Below are 22,334 nucleotides of genomic sequence, written 5' to 3' on the forward strand. Positions count from 1 at the left end.
TGAAGCCTTAGGACATAGGAGAGCAAGTCTACACATTCGACTCATCACGTAGAATTTTTATTAACCCATTAGCTTTCAATGAACTGTTGAATCCCCTTTGTAACTAGTTATTATGTTACCACAAGTCCTTTCAGTTTGGAGACTCTCTGAAATATCTACCCGTCTTTTAGGGTTAAAGAGAAATACATACCTATCTTTACACACAAGTATATGTAGTGTTAATAGAAGAAACAGGTCACCAATTTATGTGATCAAAAATCCCAAGATAGTTGTGATAGACAAAGAAACTAGAGAAAGACAAATTGGGAAAAGGTAAGAAGACAAGAAAGGTGGTCCCCAAAGACTCCTCTGACAAATGTGGCTGAACCAAAGCTGATAAATTGCTACACAGCCAAATAAATCACTGGGACCTTTCACCCTGCCAGTAAGATGGAGAGCAGCCTTCACATTCAAGAGGTACATTCAAGACTCCATTTCGTCCAAGAGATAAAGACTCTCCCTCAACTAATGTGGAGTTAATTCTTTAAATCCAGGGTTTATATCCTTATAGTTGAGTCAGATAAAGCAGTGGAGCTAATGAACTTCGATCTCTTATTTCCCAATTTACCCTATTTTTTGTCTGTTTATATATGGCTCTCTGGCCTTATTACCTTATTTTGGCTTTCCTTGTAGCTAATGGGAAGGTTGAGCTCAGCACATTGATGGATGCAGTGGTCACTGTTACAGGTTAGTGAACAATTACTGTGACTCTAAGCTCCTAATTCGTACATTAAGTTATATTTTAGTGCTCTATTCCAACTCTCCCATCACTACCTTTTTACTCTGCCGTTTTACCATTTTATTGGGGAAGTGTTTCTACTTTAATTGTCTAAACTATGGGTTGGCGAACTCTGACCCTTGGGCCAAATCTGCTTCCGTTTGTGTAAACAATTTCATTGGAACACATCCAGCCCATTAGTTTGTGCATTATTTATGGCTGCTTTTACCATACAAAGGTGGAGCTGAGTAGTTGTGACAGAGATCATAAGTCCTACAAAACCTAGAATATTTTCTATTGTTTATAAACTTTTATAGAAAAGTTGGCTGACTCCTAGCCTAGAGTTTAACTTCAGAGTGATCTTACATCCTAGATTGTTATGGTTTACCACTGAGGGAGATTAATTTTAACGAATTATTTTTAATACCCTCTTTTACTCCAAGTAGTCCTTGTATATGTGATAAATTGTATGGAATTTTAACTTTTGATATTTACACTATATACTGAAGTGCAATGCTTGATAAAAAATTCATTATCCTCTGAGGTTTCTTCCAAACAGTACTTTGATATGCATAATCTGAGTGTCAAGGGAAACTGACTTTCTGCAATTGTAGCCTCAAAGTACTAGCCCAGAGTGCGCAGGACAGAAAGGCTCATGGACCCAGTTAAAATGTTTGAGTCACACAGTGTTAAATCATTTAAAAACACACAGCAAAAAACAAAACAAAACAAAACAAAATAAAATAAAAACACACAGCAAAAATGGGGCAGAAATATGGAATACATTAACAAATTCAGGGTAGAGTGAATGGAAGGACTACACTACTTGAATCTAAGGTGTGTGATGTGCATAATAAGTTTTGTGTCTCTCTCTGTTCAGCAGCATTAATTTTTCCTGCTGCTGATGTGGTTATAAGGACCAGAATTGAGATTCAAGCAGATGGACCACAGATGGAAAGTGCTCTAGCCTGTGACACAAACTCTTTCAGAAAGACTCAGGGTTAGGGGCACCTGGGTGGCTCAGACAGTTGAGCATCTGACTCTTGACTTTGTATCAGGTCATGATCTCACAGTTCGTGAGATCGAGCCCCATGTCAGGCTCTGCACTGACAGCACAGAGCCTGCATGGGATTCTCTCTCTCTCTCTCTCTCTCTCTCAATCTCTCTGCCCCTCTCCCCACTCTATCTCAAAGTAAATAAACTTAAAAAAACAAAAACAAAAACAAAAAAAGAAAGACACAAGGACAAGTACCTGTTGTTAATAGTTGTAGCTTGCCATTAAGGCCATCAAAGAGCCATAGGTTTTGTGTTCCTTGAGCAGAGGACACAGAAGACCTAAAAATGGTGTCACCAATGGATTGCCAAATTAGAGTCGTTTGAACAAGTGTCATAAATATTTACCACATCTTGAATATTTGGTGCCTCAAGCAATTTTAGAGTATCGCAAATATTTAGCGCTTCTTATACATTTAGTCTAACATATATTTAGTGAACATGTTCTCCATGTGCATGTAATGCCTCATGAGTATTAAATATTGCTCAGTTCTTTCATTCCCTTCTATCTAACTTACATGCCCTTTACTTAAAAACTACTTCTCTGTACTGCAAAACATCTTAAAAGATGTAGCCCATGTTTTGTAAACTACAAACTTGAACTAATGTACTTACTTCACTTGTGTAATAGAATTAAATGTTCTCAAAGGCAAATGCACATTATGCTGAATTAAAATATTAAGTAGTGAAGTAAAACCAGACACAACACTCATAATTAAGGTAATAACAGAGACACTGAATTTTAAATATCTGTGATATTTTAAATAACTTGGAATCCCCCAAGCCACTTATATCTTGCTTAAATTGCTTTACTCAAAAAAAAAAAAGCTTTACTCCATAATTATAGATATTGAATTTTTTGAGTAAAGGGAACAATTCTGTTTCCATGATGTCTGATGGCACAAAGGTCTCATGCTACTTTGTTCATAGCTGTTGCATGATCTGCTGAATAGATAAATGACTTCTTTTTTTCATATTTTGGAGATTTTAGGTCATAGTCAAACTTTTCATTTACTTACATTTCTTTCTTTGAAGGAGGAGAAGTTAATGTCAGTGATATTCAAAGTATTCTGGAGAAAATGGGGGTAGAGCTCACAGATAAGGAGTGCTCAAAACTAAAGAAATATCTGCCAGTCAATGGTGAGTATTTAAAAAAACAATGTAGGGGCGCCTGGGTGGCGCAGTTGGTTAAGCGTCCGACTTCAGCCAGGTCACGATCTCGCGGTCCGTGAGTTCGAGCCCCGCGTCAGGCTCTGGGCTGATGGCTCGGAGCCTGGAGCCTGTTTCCGATTCTGTGTCTCCCTCTCTCTCTGCCCCTCCCCCGTTCATGCTCTGTCTCTCTCTGTCCCAAAAATAAATAAACGTTGAAAAAAAAATTAAAAACAAACAAACAAACAATGTAGCCTTTAAGGAACTCAGACTTGTGTTTATTTTTTGAGAAGTTCTAGAATTATTTCCATTTGATAAAAACAGGATTTAGAAGGAATTATGCAGTTCCAGTTTAAGAAGTAACCCCAGCGGTGCCACTTTGTTTATAGAATCATTGGCCCCTTCAGTCACTAACCTGGTATCAAGTCAAGGAAGTGCCTATTCTAACTTTTGATTCTAGTTAGAAGGCATCCTCAAGAATAAACAGGGACATACAGGAAAGTAAAAAGAGTGAGAAAATACCAGAAAGGGAAAATGGGGAAATTAAAGGGAGGCATAGGGAATTAAGATGTGTGTGTTTCAGCATAGTAGAGTGCCCATAATAACTCCCTCAGAAGCCAGGGGGCCATACTGAAAATTTTCTCTACTTGTTAACTGTTTTCTTGGTTATTTACAATTAAATTAGGCCTTTTCTGGGGGTAAATTATGATGTCTGTCTTTCCTAAATGCCTAACTTAATCTTTCATGGGTGTGGTCTGATTTCTTTCTTTCTTACAGCTGTTGGAAAGGTGTACCAAAATAGGTTGATGGCTGGTGTAAAAACCCTTAAAGGTGAGTGACAGGTATAGCAAAAAAGCAGATGAATCTGAATCTGAAAAGCAGACGAGAAGCCTTTACCACTATGTGTGTGTGTAAAACTACATTCATGTTTTTTCCAAAGATCTTTTCTGTATTTATTTTACGAAATGGCCTCCTGTACCATTCTTTTACCTTAAGATGGAAGCAAAAATCCACATAAAAGTAGAACTCTTGAGTAACTTCACCCTTAAGGAAATGTAAACTAGAAAAATGTCTAATCAGCACAAGTAGGTAAAAGGAAGTTTATGTGTATAGTCATGGATTCTAAGATCATGAAGAAATGTCTTCTTTGAAAATTCATGACTATGGACCTATGTTCATGTTGGTTCCAATTCATATTTGCACTCCCTGCATGGCCCAGGAACTCACAAAAATTTAACAAAAAGTGAGGCACCTGGGTGGCTCTGTCAGTTGAAAGTGTGACTTTGGCTCAGATCATGATCTCATGGTTTGTGGGTTTGAGCCTCATGTCACGCTCTGTGCTGAGAGTGCAGAGCCTGCTTTGGATTCTCTGTCTCAGTCTCTCTCCGCACCTCCCCCACTCACATGCGTGTGCGTTCTCTCTCTCTCTCTCAAAAGAAATAAATATTAAAAGAAAATTTTTTTGAAGTTTGCACCAGCATTGTAGTAACTCTAGTATTCAAGAAATTCATCCTCATATCATGGTCAGAAGAATTTTCCCTATAAAACTTTTCTTAAAATGAACTTGAAACAGAAAATTACAAAAGATGAAAAAATTTTGCCAAAAGGGAATTAAAAGCAAAAATGAACTATTGGGACCTCATCAAGATAAAAGGCTTCTGCACTACAAAGGAAACAATCAACAAAACTAAAAGGCAACCATCGGAATGGGAGAAGATATTTGCAAATGACATATTGGATAAAGGGCTAGTATCCGAAATCTATAAAGAACTTGCAAACTCCACACCTGAAAAACAAATAACCCAGTGAAGAAATGGGCAGAAGACATGAATAGACACTTTTCCAAAGAAGACATCCAGATGGCCAACAGACACATGAAACGATGCTCAACATCACTCATCATCAGGGAAATACAAATCAAAGCCACACTGAGATACCACCTCACGCTGAGTGGTCAGAGTGGCTAAAGTGAACAAATCAGGTGATTATAGATGCTGGCCAGGATGTGAAGAAATGGGAACCCTCTTGCACTGTTGGTGGGAATGCAAACTGGTAGAGCTGCTCTGGAAAACAGTGTGGAGGTTCCTCAAAAAATTAAAAATAGATCTACCCTATGACCCAGCAATAGCACTGCTAGGAATTTACCCAAGGGATACAGGAGTGCTGATGCATTGGGGCACATGTACCCCAATGTTGATAGCAGTGCTTTCAACAATAGCCAAATTATGGAAAGAGCCTAACTGTCCATCAACTGATGAATGGATAAAGAAGATGTGGTTTATATATGCAATGGAATACTACTTGGCAATGAGAAAGAATGAAATCTGGCCTTTTGTAGCAACGTGGATGGAACTGGAGAGTGTTATGCTAAGTGAAGTAAGTCAGGCAGAGAAAGACAGATACCATATGCTTTCACTCATATGTGGATCCTGAGAAACTTAACAGAAGACCATGGGGGAGGGGAAGGGGAAAAAAAAGTTAGAGAGGAAAGGAGGCAAACCAGAAGAGACTCTGGTTGATGGGCATTGGGGGAGAGGGGAAAGTGGGTGATGGGCATTGAGGAGGGCACTTGTTGGGATAAGCACTGGGTGTTGTATGGAAACAAATTTGACAATAAAGTATATTTAAAAAAATTTTGCCAATATATACGATAACAAATGGTACCCCCAAAGACTTCATATGATACAAATATTTTAGATAGACCATAAAATAAGAATGCTTTAAATGACTAAATTCACAAAAGGAAAATGGAAATACTCTTAAAAACTAGCACAGGAAAAAATGGATTTGAAAGGAGTCAAAATTTCTAGAAATGAAATGTCTAGCCTGGAAAATTTAAAAACATAATGGTTTTATTAGCAGATGTAAATGAAGAATTAATTGGATTACTGGAATAGAACTCTGAAAAAATTACCAAGATTCCAGCATAGAGACAAAAAAGTAACAAACAGGAAGGAGGAGTAAGAGGCCTGAGGGTCAGAGTGAAAAATCTGCCAGTTCATCCAACAGTATACAAAAGAGCTAACAGAGACAAAGAAAGAAAATGCTAATTTGAAGACCTAACAGTTGGTAATTTTTTGTGATTGTTCAAAGACATGGATCCTAAAACACAGGGCACGTAATGAGTCCTAAAAGGTTGCTTAAGAGGTCTCTGGTTAATCAAATCGTAAGCAAGTCACAGAACACCGAAACAGAACAAAACAAAAAACCCTACGGGCAACCACAGTGCATTCTGACTACCTACAAATGAACAATTAGACTTATAGTGGACTACAATGAGATGCCACCTTACACCCCATAGGATGGCGATTTTATAAAAAGGAACAGAAGCGCCTGCATGGCTCAGTCAGTCAGTTAAGCATCCAACTTCAGCTCAGGTCATGATCTCACAGTTCGTGAGTGTGAGACCCACATCAGGCTGTGCTTTGGATCCTCTATCCTTTCTCTGCCCCTCCCCCCCCCCACCACACCCCGCTCATGCTTTCTCCACTCCCCCCGCTCAAAAATAAACATTTAAAAAAATAAAATTTTTAAAAAAGGAACAGAAAATAACAAGTGTTGGTGAAAATGTGGAGAAGTTGGAACACTTGTGCGCTGGTGGTGGAAACGTGAAATGGTGCAGCCACTATGAAAACCAGTATGGCAGTTCCTCAAAAACTTAAAATTACTACATGATCCGGCAATTCCATTTCTGGGCATGTGTCTTAGTTCATTCAGGCTGCTATAATAAATTTCCAGGGACTGGATGGCTTATAAACAACAGAAGTTCATTTCTCACAGTTCTGGGGACTAGAATCCCAAGATCAGGATGCCAGCATGGCGGGTAAGGGCCCTCCTTTGGGTTGTATTTGTACAGTGACTTCGCATTGTATCATTTCAAGGTGGAAGGGGCAAGGGATCTCTGCAGGTTATCCTTTATAAAGACACTAATCTCATTCATAAGGGCTCTGCCCTCATGACCTAATAACCTCCCAAAGGACCCATCTCTTAATACCATCAATTTGAGAATTAGGTTTTCAATATATGAATGGCAGGGGGTAGGGGGGCACACAGACATTCAGGCTTTTGTAGTGCGTATCCAAATTTGTATATCCAGCACTATTCAAAGAGCCAAGAGATGGGCTCCGTCTGTGTGTTCATCAACCTTAAAATGGAAAGAAATTGTGACACAGGCTACAACATGGTGAACATTGAAGACATTTTGCTAAGTGAAATAAGCCAATCACAAAAAGACAGATACTGTATGATTCTATTAATGTAAGATAACCTGGAGCAGTCAGATTCATAGAGACAGAGGCTGGGTGTAGGGAGGAATGAGGAGTATTGTTTGAGGAGCACGGACTTTTAATTTGGGAAGATAGAAGGTTCTGGGATGGATAGTGGGTGATGGTTCTAAAACAAGGTGAGTATATTCCATGCCACTGAACTCTATCCTGAAAAATGGTTAAAATGGTAATTGTATGTCATGCATATTCTACTATATATATATTTCAATCTCACAAGATAAGAGAAATTATTAGACATTTTTGGGAAAATTTATTCAGAGGAAAGAACCATGTAAACTGTTCAGCAAACAAAAATAATACTTTCCTACTGGCAGAAGCGTATGAATTTTGTTTTCTGTATTTCTGTAAATCGTCTTGAAGTTCTGCCACAGTCTTTAAAAGCTAATTATATAAATGGATTCCCACAATTACTCATTGGAGGAAATTCTAATTCCGCCTTTATTACTGACACTCTTAGATACAACTGAATATACGTTCGACCTTTTTCTTTAAGGTGAAACCAATATCTGTAACACACAGGAATTCATAGCTATTGTCACATTCTAAGGTTATTCAATGTTGCTTACATTCTTCTCTTTCTTCCAAGGAGGGATTGTTGATGTTGCTAACCTAGACACTGCTTTGCAAAACATGGGAATGAATCTCACAGGAATGGAAAATAGAGATTTGATAAAGAACCTACCTGTTGATGGTGAGTAAGCATATAAATTTTTGCATCACTGAATATAACTTGAGTTGTGAGCTTCTATAAAATCATCTCTGAAGAAGTTTGTTTGCCAGTAAGAAGATATTTGTAAAAACTTAGAAATGAGCTCAGAAAGAAAATAAAGTAATATTCTTTCTTGTCATTTTATTAACATATTTCATCAACCTTTTTAATTCTGGATCCAGAGGAATGCTAAAAACATAGATAGTTCTTTGATTAGGACTACAAAAAGTGAGGGAATAGATAAATAATTAGGGGTGAAAATAGCATGAAAAACGGTCTAGAGGAGATGAATACAGAAAAAATAGGAAAATAAAAGAGAAAATGTGGGAGATTAAACATGAGAGGCACATTCCAAAGCCGTATGATAGCACTCATTCATTTTCTCAGAGCGGTCTGCAAACACTCAGGCTATAACATACAGAATTTTGCCTTTTTCTGAAGCTACATAATATCCCACTCCTATTTCAAATTCCATGATCTAAATAAAGGCCACATTCTCAGGCAGCTCCCTTGAAGCTAGAACTAGAAACACTGAAATACAATTGAAGCTGAATGAGGGCTGACATGCAGTGGTTCAATGAAAATATTATGCTAAGTGAAAGAAGCCAGTCACAAAAGAGCACATATTGTATGATTCCATTTATAGGAAATGTCCAGAATAAGCAGATCTGTATGTACTACATATTAATGTTTCCATTTGGATTTTTAGAAATCTTTTCCTCATATAATATACTGACACTTAGTCCTGACACTTTCCCTGACACAGATAGATTAGTGATTGCCTAGGACTGCGGTTGGGGCTGTAGATGGGAACTGCAAATTAATGGTATGAGGTTTCTTTTTTTTATAATGAGGTTTCTTTTGTGGAATATGAAAATGTTCCAAAATTAGATCGCAGTGATAGTTGCAGAATTCAGTCTATATCCGAAAACTGTTCACTTGTATACTTGAAATGGATGAAATGGGGCGCCTGGGTGGCGCAGTCGGTTAAGCGTCCGACTTCAGCCAGGTCACGATCTCGCGGTCCGTGAGTTCGAGCCCCGCGTCGGGCTCTGGGCTGATGGCTCAGAGCCTGGAGCCTGCTTCCGATTCTGTGTCTCCCTCTCTCTCTGCCCCTCCCCCGTTCATGCTCTGTCTCTCTCTGTCCCAAAAATAAACGTTGAAAAAAAAAATTAAAAAAAAAAAAAGAAATGGATGAATTTGTTTGGTATGCAAATTATATCTCAATAAATTGTTTAAAAACGAATATTGGCCTGCTCTGTACTTTTAGAGCCAGAAGATAATAAAGAACAAAAATGACATGAAGCTTCTATTTACATATTTGTCATCTACAAATTAGACAAAAAATAATAATGTGTGCAAATGCAATGTCTTAGTTGTTTTTGGTCTAGTAAGGAAAAATGAATCTGAGATCCTATAGAATCCCAAATTTCTATCTTTGTAATATGCTTTCATGTTAATGTCTTTAAATATTGATTTAAAAATATACAGAATCTCTACTTTTAAAATTATCTCAAGCCAATCACTGAAGTGATCATTAATTTACTCATAGGGAATAAAGGAGTAAGAAACTCTGTGTCAAAAAAAAAAAAAGTCAGGAACTACTAAGTATCAGCTTATTACATAAGGAGATCAATTGTAAGAGCCAGATACAAACATTAATATGTAGCACACAAAAATTGTAAATTCTGTTCCTTGTGCCTGATATAAACAGTGGAGAGTTTCCCAACGTATAGGAGTCATGAAGCAGACTCTGTGGGAAATGGTGACTTAATTTTATATCTCATCCTTAACTACCAGAGGTTTAATTTTCTGTAGTTCAATGAATCAAAGCTCTAGTAATATTTTAGAACTTCTGGCTCAAGATGAATATAGGATAAAATATTAGAGTATACATATATTGCTTTCTTTTTTAAATTCCGTATTGCTAATGAGTGCCGGTGTTATATTTGTATTTGATTTACGTGGCTCTCTTAACAGATAATGGGAAGGTTAAAGTGAAAAAGTTAATGGATGCATTGAAAATGTTTTCTGGTGAGTGGCAAGTTACTATAAAATTGTACTATTTTTAGAATATCTCCTCAACTTCCCCAAACTGTTTATATGTCTTTATATTATGTCTCATTGAATACTTGTTTTCAGAGTCTTAGGCTGTATTTATTTGTACAACTTAAATTTTAAAAATACAATGAAGATTCTGTGTCTTGGTAAGAAATCTGGCCCAAATGTTTTTAATAAAGCAACAATATCACTTACCTCACTAATATTCAAATAATCTCATACCTTGATAGGCATATATGAAGAGAAAAATCACATAATTTAGGATCTCCCCAGAATTCTAAGTTCCCCTGCCAAAATTATAAATTTCCATGATTTCCATCATTCTAACTTGCTGGCCAATCTTAAAAGCAAATCTATCCTCTGCTGCATTACATGCACACAGATCCATCACTAAGAGAGTATGCCTTTTAGGAGATTAAGGACCTGTGTTCTATTTGTGGCCTCCCTGTGATTCTGTGTAGTTGTATGTGTTTCCTTTTACTCGCTCGCTACTTCCGAGCTGAAGGTGATCATTTTTTCATTATCTGGAATCATTAGATTCCAAATTGTCACGCACTGATGTTCCTGTCTTTTGAAAGGAAAAAAGATTGATGCCAACGATCTGCTAAAGGTCCTGGGAGCCATGGGGATCGAGCTCCCTGAAAAGGAACTAGTGAGGCTGAGACAGACCGTGCCTATCGACGGTGAGCCATATAAGTCTCAGAACAGCCTTTCCGGGGACATTGGTTTTGTGGGGTCATTGTCAGCAGTTCTAAATTGTTGTCTCTTTGTTTCTCCTAAAAAGTACTGAAAATAATTTTTAAAACAAATTATGTTTTCTGATGTACAGATTCAATCTGTCAACCCAGCTCTTTAACCATAACCATATTGCCATCAGAGTTGATGCAGGTTGTAATAACACTACCCAGTCACGCCCCTGAGAGGCCTGCATGATAGGAAGGAAACTGAGGGAAGTGAGACACAGGTTAAAAAAACAAGGGGGAGGGGACACAAAGAAGTAGTGATTTTTTTTTTTTTCCTGCACAGTATAGTCTTCCCAGCAGTCTTCTTGGTTGCTGAACACTGGGTACATTTTTGTCACAATTTTTTTTCTAAAATAATTTTTATTTGATGAGGAGATAGAACAGATTTCCTAGGGAAAGAGTAAAAAAGATTGCTCCTAGAATTACCCAGTTGCCCAAAAACTGTGTGTCCATGTTCTTTTCCTTTGGATATAAATTATGGTTTTTCTTTTTTAATAGCTGCTGGAAAGGTGTATAAGAACAGATTGTTGGATGGTGTGAAGTCTGTAAAAGGTATTTAAGAACCATGATTAGCAGAAAAGTCTGCTAAATGTCAACACAAATATCAACACAAACATCTTACCACCAGGTTTTGAGTCATGTCTACATTCCTGTATTTAGATTTTTTTATTTCATTATGTTAAGCACTTTTGCATAATCACCCATGGTATAGTATTGCAAGGGATCCATTCACTCTTGGAGAATATTTCTAAATAGCACCCCCAAAGAATCATTTGAAATCTAATTTATACAACACATAATATACAGAATATCATAGGCAGTTTTTCTGAGCGTTTGCCCAACAACAATACAAAGGATTTTGGAGTGATCTTTAATAATTTTATGGCACAAATAAAGTTATTTTCTTTTTTATATTTATTTATTTATTTATTTATTTATTTATTTATTTTTATTTAATTTTATTTTTAAGGCAGAGAGAGACAGAGCATGAGTGAGGATGGGGCAGAGAGAGAGAGGGAGACACAGAACTGGAAGCAGGTTCCAGGCTCTGAGCTGTGAGCACAGAGCCTGACGCGGGGCTCGAACTCACAAACTGTGAGATCATGACCTGAGCCGAAGTTGGACGCCCAACCAACTGAGCCACCCAGGCGCCCCTCAAGTTATTTTCTATAAAACATTCTTTCCTAAAGACCAGTTAACAACAATAGCAGCAACAGCAAATGTGGAAAAGAAGCATGGTATTGTGGCCAAAATGCTTTTTTACTTCCTCTTCCTGTAGATCCTTAGAAAAAGAGACCAGAAGGGGAAGTAGGAAGGGAAAGAGGAAAAGGGTAGAAGGTTTGCTGCTATTTAATGAGAGAAGCCTCTTGCAGGTGGCGGTTGGCCTCCTGACATCCCAGATACTTGGAATAATTCCAGTCAGCAACATTCCTTGGAGAATTTTGTGGTGAATGTGTTATTCATGACACTTTTCTTTGAGAGCATTGAATCCATTTTTATAGTCTTTTCATCTTTAATACACTTCTTGTATATTGCAATAGCAGAACATTGATGATCTGAATCTTGAACTATCCCTCTCAGCTGATACCTTGGCTTTGTTTTGGGGACAGACCTGCACAGTACTCTCTCTGTATTCCCCATGGGGACAGTCCTATCATTGGTATTCTTTTGGCCCCTCTTTTAACAGATGAGTATTACTTAATACTACAAATAGTAACTTTAAACACATAATCACAGCCTGTCACCCAGTAATGCTTCAACCTCAGAATATTTTTTAAGTAGGCTAAATGCCCAATGTGGGGCCTGAACTCACGACGCCAAGATCAAGAGTCACACATTCTACTGACTAAGCCAGCCAGGCACCCCCAACCTCAGAACATTTTATCTAAGTTGTTCTTGACATCATTTTAGGTGATTTACTGAGTCAACCTTATATGCCTGTTCACTAATACAAATAAATTGTACCTTTTTCTTTGTTTTTTTTTATCATACTAAAATGCATGTGAGAAAAAAAATTATATATAATCTTTGGAAATCACGTAATTTTTTTTTCATGATTACTTCCTGTTTGTTTCTTAAGGAGGAATGGTTAAAGCCAATAACCTAGACAGTGTTCTGGAAAATCTGGGAATTGAACTCACAGAAAAGGAACGTGAAGCTCTGGCAGAAAATCTGCCACTTAGTGGTAAGCATTGTAGATAATAATGAGCCTTAGGAGTTTACATTTATGAGCTTGTGTAAGAGAATGTATATTAACTAGTGATATTTGGTATACCAAAAGAAATTAGAAGCATTTGCAAAGATAGGGATGAACAGTCTTCATTTAAGAACAGATCACGTATTATTTAGGGTAAACTACATTTTTATTTAAAAACAAACCTAAAATTATGTCCCAGGTAAATGCAGCAGAAGTTAAATTCTTTCCCCCATGAAAGTCCAAGGCGAGAGTATCTTTGGGTAATGGACAGTGGCTCTTCTCCATTCAGCGATACAGGGATCCAGGTTCCTTGCCTCTTGGATTCCTTTTTAAGGCCTTGTCATCGTTTCTATCTAATAATGGAATGGAAAGGAGAGCATGAAGGAGAGTGCACGCGTTATTTCCGTAGTAGCCATTCCTTTGTGGAGAACTGGTCACGTGGCTGCACCTAAATAAATGTGAGGCGGAGGTGGGGCGGTAGAGATGTAGTATCTGGGCATCCACTTCCATTTATGATTCTATGCTCTGAGAGGAAATCAGAGTATTGGTAGGTAGTTAGCTGCTTTTTGTGTTTTGTTTTGTATTCATTGACAGTTGCCTCAAATATACATGCACCATGTGATTTGAAGCCCAGGAGGCCTTCCCTAAAAAGTCTCCGTGAGACTAGAACTGAAGAAGATAAAATAAAACGAAATCAAATCAAAATAAATCCATAAAGGAAAACTGTTTCCTAGTCATCTTCATTGAGGTTAACAGTATATATTTCCAGGTAACAAGCCCAACACCAGATTGCAGCAGATAGTTTTGCTTTATCCCCAGCTGAGGACTGTTAATGCCTAAAGGAGCCTGTAACCAACCACAACTTAGACAAGCCTTAAGTTCCCCAATGGGGAAACTGGCTCATTAACAGAAAAAAGATGTAGTCTTAGGCTTCTTTGCTTCTCTTGCACATGCTTGGCTTCTCTGTCACCTGCCCATTCCAGCTTCACGTTCTTCAAGTCGAATCACTTACCTTCTCATTATGTTTTAAAACATCACTCAGAAATGTTAGAAAGACCTAAGGAAGAGGGGTTATGGTTTATGCAGTCAGCTATCCTCTTGAGGCTTTTGGTTTATGGATTTGTGGCATTGTAGGCCTTCCTTTATTTTGCTTTGGGGTATGGTGGTGTGCAACCAGTGAGGTTAGTTGGACACAGCCGTGATCTCAAGAGTGCCATGCTTGGGGTTTAGTGCTCTGATTTGGCCATCAAGAGGGTCTTCATAATTTGCTTTTAAATTTTTTAATGCTTATTTATTTTGGAAACTGAGAGAGACAGAGCGTGAGCAGGGGAGGGGCAGAGAGAGAGGGAGACCCAGAATCTGAAGTAGGCTCCAGGCTCCGAGCTGTCAGCACAGAGCCCGATGCGGGGCTCGAACCCACGGATCGTGAGATCGTGACCTGAGCTGAAGTTGGACGCTTAACCGACTGAGCTGCCCAAGTGCCACAAGAGAGTCTTCACAATTTTATCTTTGAATTTGTGTTTCCTATTTGAAGTCTGATGGGAAACTAAAGCATGGCTGGGGCTTGGCACCCTGGCTCAGGCATGTGACTGCCCCTGCCATTTAGTCCCCAGGATGTATTCTGGATCAACCACTCCACAGCCTCTGGTATGGCCAACCTCCCTTTCACCACCATGCCTGGCAACATCTGCATCCCCTGACCCCAGCAGGGACCTGGGAATGGTTGCAGGGAGGGCTGGCATTGGCAACCTGTACCTGAAGGCATCTTGTGACAAGACATGGCAGCAGCAGTCCCCACTCTGGGCTGGCAGGGTCAAGCCTTTTCCTCATCCCCTTCCAGGTATCTAGTGTGTCCCCATGTCAAGGCTGTATTACTCTTGGGAGTCACCTGTCCATACTGAGTTGAGGCAACCAGTGCATAGGAAAGTGAGACACGTGACTCAATTTTCAGATGTGTGGTTCTGGAGGCAGGAGGAAGGAAGGATGTCTGCTGCTAGTGAGCCTCGTGCATGCTGAGTAATGGGACCACCCAGGGTGCCTGTGAGGTTCTGCACTCAACCCTAGAAGATGCCATGCCTGTGACAGTGCAACATTTACCAGCTGACTTATAAACAAAAACTAAAACAAAAACACCACCATGACAGTTTGGGAACAAGACTGTGGAAGAAAAAAAAAAGCAAAGTTTTTTTTCCTGATTTTTGAACAAGGGGTCCCACGTTTTCATTTTGTACTTGGCCCAGTAAATAAAGTAGCTGGTCTTAGGGGGTTGATCAATCCTTCCTGATATTGGAACAATGCCATATTGCTATAACTCTCTAGCTTTAGCTAATGATTTCTTTTTTCCCAAACATAGAAAGGTAGAAACATTTACCCAAACTTTATGCATGTGCTGGTAACAAAAGATTGAGAACACATAACCAGCCATTCCAAGTTAATAGTTGAAATAACTAAAGAAAAGTATTAGTAAAAGATAGAACATGAAAAATGTTTTCAACATCAATCATGGGAATAACCTTGCGTTTGCATCAGAAGGGCTATCAGAGACCAAACAACAACATACTTAGCCTACTGTAACATTCCTGCAAGCATAAGACAGAGAAAGCTTTCTTGGGTTAACCCTCTATCTACCATAGAATGAATTCTTTGCAATCCATTGCATAAAAGTTTTTGGCTGGTGAGATTAAATTGTGGGGAGAATCTCTATTTCTTAATTTAGCTCCTTTATCTTTTTATAATATTGCCAAATTATGGTATTTCTTACAGCTAATGGGAAGACTGAGCTCAAAAAATTGATGGAAGCAGTGGAAACTATTACAGGTTAATTAGAAGTTTCTATAAATCTAATGTCTTTATTCTTTAGCTAATTTATATTTTTATGTAGAACCATCATTTTTACATTCCCTTTTTTATTCTATTCTACCCATTTTTCTTCTATATTGATGAATATCTACATACAGTTGCCCAGAATTACACATTAGAACATTTGCATTTTAGCACTAATTTTTCTGTGTGAATTTATAGTAGCAAATTTCTTAGTTTCTGGAATATTTGCCAAGAACAGTCACTATTCTTGATTTTGAAAGCCTAAATTTGAATTAGCATAGCTAATGATACAGCAAACTTTCACAGAGATAAAATTCTGTTATCATTAAGAGATTAGGGGAGAGATAATATCCTTACAAAATAAATGGATCTTATGCCTACAGTGTCCTAATTTGTATTAGATAAACTGCATCAGTATGTCTATTACTTTACTAAGCGTAAGAGAGAAATTCTATTTCTACCCCCAATTAATGACAGTGGCGAACGGTTAACATATTGTGTGTGTTTGCTCATTCAGCTATTGTAGCTGAAGCTGTAAAGGGTCAACAGGTTTGGGGGGGCTGTGGTTAGGCCCTTCTCTCTGCTAATCTGTGACCATTTTGTTATGTTGAAGGGGGAGAGGTTGATGTCAGTGATGTAGGAGGTGTTCTGGAAAACATGGGAGTAACTGTCACAGATAAGGAATGTGTAGAGCTCGTAAAAAACCTGCCAGTTAATGGTAAGCATTTAAAATATTAATATGGTCTTGAAGGAAGCACACATTTCTTATTTTGTTTATGAGAACTTCTATATACTTTCTGATAGCATAGAAAAAAATGCTTTCAAAAACTACTTAGTATGAATGATTTCACTCATGTAATTATGTATCTTCACATACTGATAGATAATATGTAGGTATATTCTAGATTGTTAACATGAATCATCTAGGGACTTGTGGCTGCACCATAGACTGAGAAGGAAGAAGTAGAAAAAGGCACTTAAACAAAAACAAAGACCGAAAAAGTACAGCCATTGTGATATGGTTCAATTTATACACTTATGTATGCAAATAATTTTTTAAAAAAGTGAATGGTACATTTTCACCTTAAAAGGATGCTATCTAATGGTAGAACATCAGTAACTGTAAGCTGAGTGTATGTGGGGATTCATTGTTTCTATTCTACTTTTGTATATATTTAAAATTCTTTACAATAAAAACATTTCAAGAGAAGATTTTTAGGAAGGAATTCCATTAATTTTTAGTTGGAAATCAGTTGCTGCTTTATTCACAACCTGCCATCAGGGCTAAGAAGTACCTTTTGTAGTTGTGGTTCTATAGATGGGGAATTGTAAAAGTTACACTGGGTGCTAACTAGGTGAGAGAACAGAAAAGGACATTAGAGAGCTGAAAAGGAATTAAAAAAAAAGCACTAAGATTACAAGATTAACATGCTTAAGTGTCAATAATTGAATAGAGTGGATACATTGGTGGCTATTTCACTTTTAAAAATTTGAAAGTAAATTGGAAATTTTCTAGAGAAAATTACAAATCCTCCTTACATTAAATAATGACTTGCTGCCTTGGTGAATCTCCACATCACTTACTTGTGTATGACCTGATTTATGTTTCCACGTAGCTAAAGGAAAAGTCTACAAGAATAGGTTACTGGATGGTTTGAACTCTCTTAATGGTAAGTGAGAAGCATAATACAAAGCCAGATGATTCTAAGAGACACATTATACTATCTCCTAGATATCCAATTGTGAACTTCACTAACCTCCTTAAATACTGATATCATTCCTAGCTTCTGATATAGACCTGTGAGCAAATTATCTCCATATAGAAATTTAAATAATATTTTACATAAGAGAAAATAAAGTCTGTGTCAGAACAGTAAAATTAAAGGGAAAATATTTGGGGAATTTGGTTAGGCGTTGAGACAACCAATAAAATAAACAAAAATGCGCCCACTTATTAGTGAGAAGATAAAATAATGTTTTTTATTACTATGAATTATTAAATAGTAATGCAGGCCCTTTTAAAGCTTATGCTTTGTAAACCTGTCCCCATGATCCCACTAAAGAAAGAGGTTCTTTTTAAAGAGCTATTATCGGGGCGCCTGGGTGGCGTAGTCGGTTAAGCGTCCGACTTCAGCCAGGTCACGATCTCGCGGTCCGGGAGTTCGAGCCCCGCGTCGGGCTCTGGGCTGATGGCTCGGAGCCTGGAGCCTGTTTCCGATTCTGTGTCTCCCTCTCTCTCTGCCCCTCCCCCGTTCATGCTCTGTCTCTCTCTGTCCCAAAAATAAATAAACGTTGAAAAAAAAAAAAAAAAAAATTAAAGAGCTATTATCTATTATTATCTATTATTGACCCTCTTTGTACTATAGACACTTGATGTTCCTGCTGAAAATAACATTAGTATATGTCAACAATTTGATGTATTTGCTAAAACAAGTCAACTGTCATGCTATATATGAGCCTATTTAAGTTATTTAAATCCAAAAACTATACAGCATGCTAATTGACTATAATAAAATGCATTCTGGACAATTAGTTGAAGATTTCAGTTTTGGGTTTTTTTTTTTCTGCAGACAGAAATTTCTAAGAACTAAAATCCCCCAAACAAAAATTCTAGAAAAAGATCCCTTGCCTGCAAAAGAAAAATATTTCTGACAGGGGACACCCTTTATATTTCCACCTACACTACAGCCATGTGGGCCCATAGGTTATTTAAATATATAAACTGTATTTTTCTTTCCTTTGGCTATTTCTTGACCATTTTGCCTTTCTAAGGAGGAATTGTTAATGGCAATAAACTTGATTCAGTTTTGAAAACCATGGGATGGAAACTCACAGAAGACAAAATTAAGGATCTCAAATGCAACCTGCCCACTGATGGTGAGCATTGAAAATATTTTTAAGTTCTTTGGGAAGAATCTTACCATGATGATTAGCTTCCCAGCTCATTGTTCTTTATGGATCTTGGTAATGGGATTGTAGAAGTTCTACCTTTTTTCATTATTCTTCTTCTCACATCTGAAGAAGGCATTGAAGAATAACCCCTTCTTGGGGGCTGGGGCAACTTTCTTAGTGTACTTCCTATTTGTAGAGGGCAGGAACCCCACTTTAAGTCATGAACAGAGTACCTTTTAGTTTAAGTTTTATACTAAAATAGCGTTGACTTTTTATCTGATTGATTATGACTTACTTAATGTGCCAATAGTTACATCTACAATTCTTGTTGAGATGTGCTTCTCATTAGATTTAATTGTAGACCCCTTGAGTTTTATCAGACTACCCTGGGGAGAAGCACAACCTAAGATGTTTGTTCCTGAATTATTTTTTCAAATTTGGAGGATTTACTAGGCACCATCTTAATCAAATCAGAGGTTTCAACAAAAGGAATGATGATCACACTTTTCATATTGTCTTTGCCAGAAGCCTTAGTTTTGAATGCCCTTGGTCACTAAAAGGAATTCCAGGTGTTATCTTCTATTTGTAGAAGATGAGAACTAGTTCATTTTTTGTGCCATGTCACACCCAGAATCTCTGGATTCTCTCTGTTCTCCTTTATCCTTGCTTGCTAGCCAGCCAGTTGTTTTCTGGGTTCATTTCTTTTTGTAGTAACTTGTCCGTTGCTGCCAATATCAACCAGATACTCTAGTAACACTGTATTTCCTAGCTTCTTCTTTTTTTTTAAGTTTATTTATTTATTTTTGAGAGAAAGAGAGAGAGGGAGTGGAGGAGGGATGCAGAGAGGGGGAGAGAAAGAGAGAATCCCAAGCAGGCTTCAGCATGGAGCCCGATGTGGGGCTCGAACCCACAAACTGTGAGATCATGACCTGAGCCAAAACCAAGAATTGGAGGCTTACATGACTGAGTTACTCAGGCGCCCCACACAGCTTCTTCTTTTAAAGTACAAGCATATTCAGTACATTTTCTGCCTTCTAAGTTGTTGAAATTGCTAAACTCACCAACACCATTGCAAGGCATGGGTTCATTCCAGCCTCCAGTAACAATTTCTTCACCAAACACTTCCAGCACCAGAGCCAATGCCACATAGTTTTGGTGTTTTTGCTACTACTTTTGTTGTTGCTAAGACAGCAACACACTTGTGGTTCCAGTTCCTTTTTTTTTAAGTTTCTTTATTTTGAGAGAGACAGAGATGGCCTAAGCAGGGGAGGGGCAGAGTAAGAGGGAGAGAGAGAGAGACAGAGAAACCCAAGGAGGCTCCTCAGTGTCAGTGCAGAGCCCAACACTGTGCTTGAACTCATGAACTGTGAGATCATGACCTGAGCTGAAACCAAGAGTCAGACGCTCAACCGACTGAGCCACCCAGGCGCCCTGTGGTTCCAGTTCCTATTATCAGCTAGCTATGCTGCAGTAGCAACAAACAACCCCCAAATCTCAGTGGCAGCAGAGTTTTTTTGCATGACACTCAATATTAGACACTGCCCATAGGTTGGCTGTCCATCTGTTCTCTACTATAGGGCATAGGATGCAAGAAGAGCCCCTGTCTGGACAGTGTCACTTTTGTAATAGGAAAAAGAGAGATGATGGAGCCATGTGATAGTTCTTAAAGTTTCTACTCAGAAGAGACTCAAATATTTCATTTGACAAAGCAAATTGCATGATATCATTGGGAACAGAAGTATAATCCTCCCATAAGACAGACTTGATACAGAGCGGAAGAGAATATTTGAACAAACAAGATATATTCTCTTAAAACTATGTATCTGAAAATGCAAGGAAAAGCAATTTATACCATTTTGATGCATTTTAAAATTGATTCCATAATTACAGAACATCTAGTCAATTTAATATATGGAGCCATCAAAAGAACCAGTCAGCTCTATTCTTATATACAAATATATGCATAGAATATCTCTAAAAAAGATAAACAAAAAATGTCAATGTTTGTTCCTTAGAAGGAAGAGAATTCTGACAATGGAGATGTTTATAAAGGAGATATATTTTTCACTGTATTCTTATTGGTAACATTTGAGTTATGTAATTTATGCTTATGCTGCATAGTAAGAATAAATTGATTTAGAAACATTACGCAAAAAGCATGATTCACAAAAGGAAAAAATTGATCAATTGTACTTCATTAAAATTAAAAGCTTTCACTCTGGAAAGCTGTGTGGAGATGGTGGAAGACAACCTACAGTCTTGGAGAAAATATTTGCAAATGACACATCTGACAAAGCAGCAGCATCTATGGCATTTAAAGAACACGCAAAACTCAGCAATATAGGGGCATCTGGTGGTTCAGTCAGTTGAGCGTCTGACTTTGGCTGAGCCTCGTCTTGGGCTCTATGCTGACCACTCAGAGCCTGGAGCCTGCTTCAGATTCTGTGTCTTCCTCTCTCTCTGCCCCTCCCCCTCTCGTGCTCTTTCTCTCTCTCTCTCTCAAAAATAAACATTAAAAGGTTTTTTTTTTATTTGAGAAAACCTCAGCAATATAAAATACAAACAAACCAATAAGAAGATGGGGAAAATACATGAAACTATATGAATGAAAATACATTGCACCAAAGAGGATATACAGGTATCAGATAAACACATGAAGAGATGTTTGACTTCATTAGGTATTAAGGAAGTGCAATTTGAAACTGCAGTGAGATATCACTGCATACCTATAAGAATAGCTAAAATAAAAAATGACAACACCAAATGTTGATGAGGATGCTAGAGAAACCGGACCACTCATACTTGGTAGTGGGAATGTAGTGATATAATCACTATAGAAAAAGTACCAGTTTCTTACAAAACTAAGCATAGAGCTACTGTAGCAATTCCACCTTTGAAACTTATGTTCGCACAAAATCTGTACATGAACATAAGAGCCAAAAACTGAAATCAGCCCAAGTCTCCTTCAACAGGTAAATGGCTAAACAAACTTGTGGTACATACATATTATGGAATACTATTATTCATCAGTAAAAGTACACTATCTGATTCATGCAACATCTTGGACAAATTTCCAGATAATTATCCAGAGCTAAAAAAGCCAACCTCAGAGCTTACATACTGTAAGATCTTTACATATCATTTTTGAAATAACAAAATTTTAGAAATGGAGGACAGATTAGAGCTTGCCTGGATTTAGAGATAGGGGATTGGTGGAGGCAGAAGGAGGTGGATATGGTTATAATAGGGTCCTTGTGGGACTGGAACTGTTCAGTATCTTGACTGTGGCAGTGCATACATGAACCTACACAGGTAATAAAATTGTCTGGAATTTAATAATACAGAGACATACACATGAGTACAAGTAACACTAACGAAATCTAAATAACATCGGTGGATTGTATCAATGCCAGTATTCTGTTTTTGCTATTATTCTATGGCTTTGTAAGTCTTATCATTAAGGGAAGCTGGGCAAAAATGTACAAGGCATCTCTCTCTATTTTTTTCTACGAACTTCATATGCATCTACAATTACCCAAATAAAATTTTCAAAAAAAAAATTAAATTGGAAATAAAATCTGTTAGTCTATCAGTGTGATAACTGCCCCCCCCAACTGCTAATATAAAGGATTTGTCTTCAAAGTGCTTAATAATTTATCTTGTA

The 22,334-nt window shown here is 37.7% G+C and overlaps 1 protein-coding gene across 19 annotated transcripts in view; it reads left to right on the forward strand.

The window, feature by feature from the left end:
- Window positions 1–22,334, forward strand: part of EFCAB3 (EF-hand calcium binding domain 3) — a 477,549-nt gene that overhangs the window by 199,672 nt on the left and 255,543 nt on the right. For all 19 annotated transcript variants that reach the window (XM_047833629.1, XM_047833634.1, XM_047833633.1 and 16 more), the window contains 12 exons: window positions 673–726; window positions 2,846–2,950; window positions 3,737–3,790; window positions 7,832–7,936; window positions 9,935–9,988; window positions 10,594–10,698; window positions 11,257–11,310; window positions 12,839–12,943; window positions 15,719–15,772; window positions 16,392–16,496; window positions 17,395–17,448; window positions 18,551–18,655. In XM_047833629.1, coding sequence (XP_047689585.1) covers window positions 673–726; window positions 2,846–2,950; window positions 3,737–3,790; window positions 7,832–7,936; window positions 9,935–9,988; window positions 10,594–10,698; window positions 11,257–11,310; window positions 12,839–12,943; window positions 15,719–15,772; window positions 16,392–16,496; window positions 17,395–17,448; window positions 18,551–18,655 — 954 coding nt within the window. The remainder of the gene's footprint in view (window positions 1–672; window positions 727–2,845; window positions 2,951–3,736; window positions 3,791–7,831; window positions 7,937–9,934; window positions 9,989–10,593; window positions 10,699–11,256; window positions 11,311–12,838; window positions 12,944–15,718; window positions 15,773–16,391; window positions 16,497–17,394; window positions 17,449–18,550; window positions 18,656–22,334) is intronic.

The sequence above is a fragment of the Prionailurus viverrinus genome, chromosome E1, assembly GCF_022837055.1.
Source record: "Prionailurus viverrinus isolate Anna chromosome E1, UM_Priviv_1.0, whole genome shotgun sequence".
NCBI lineage: Eukaryota > Metazoa > Chordata > Mammalia > Carnivora > Felidae > Prionailurus > Prionailurus viverrinus.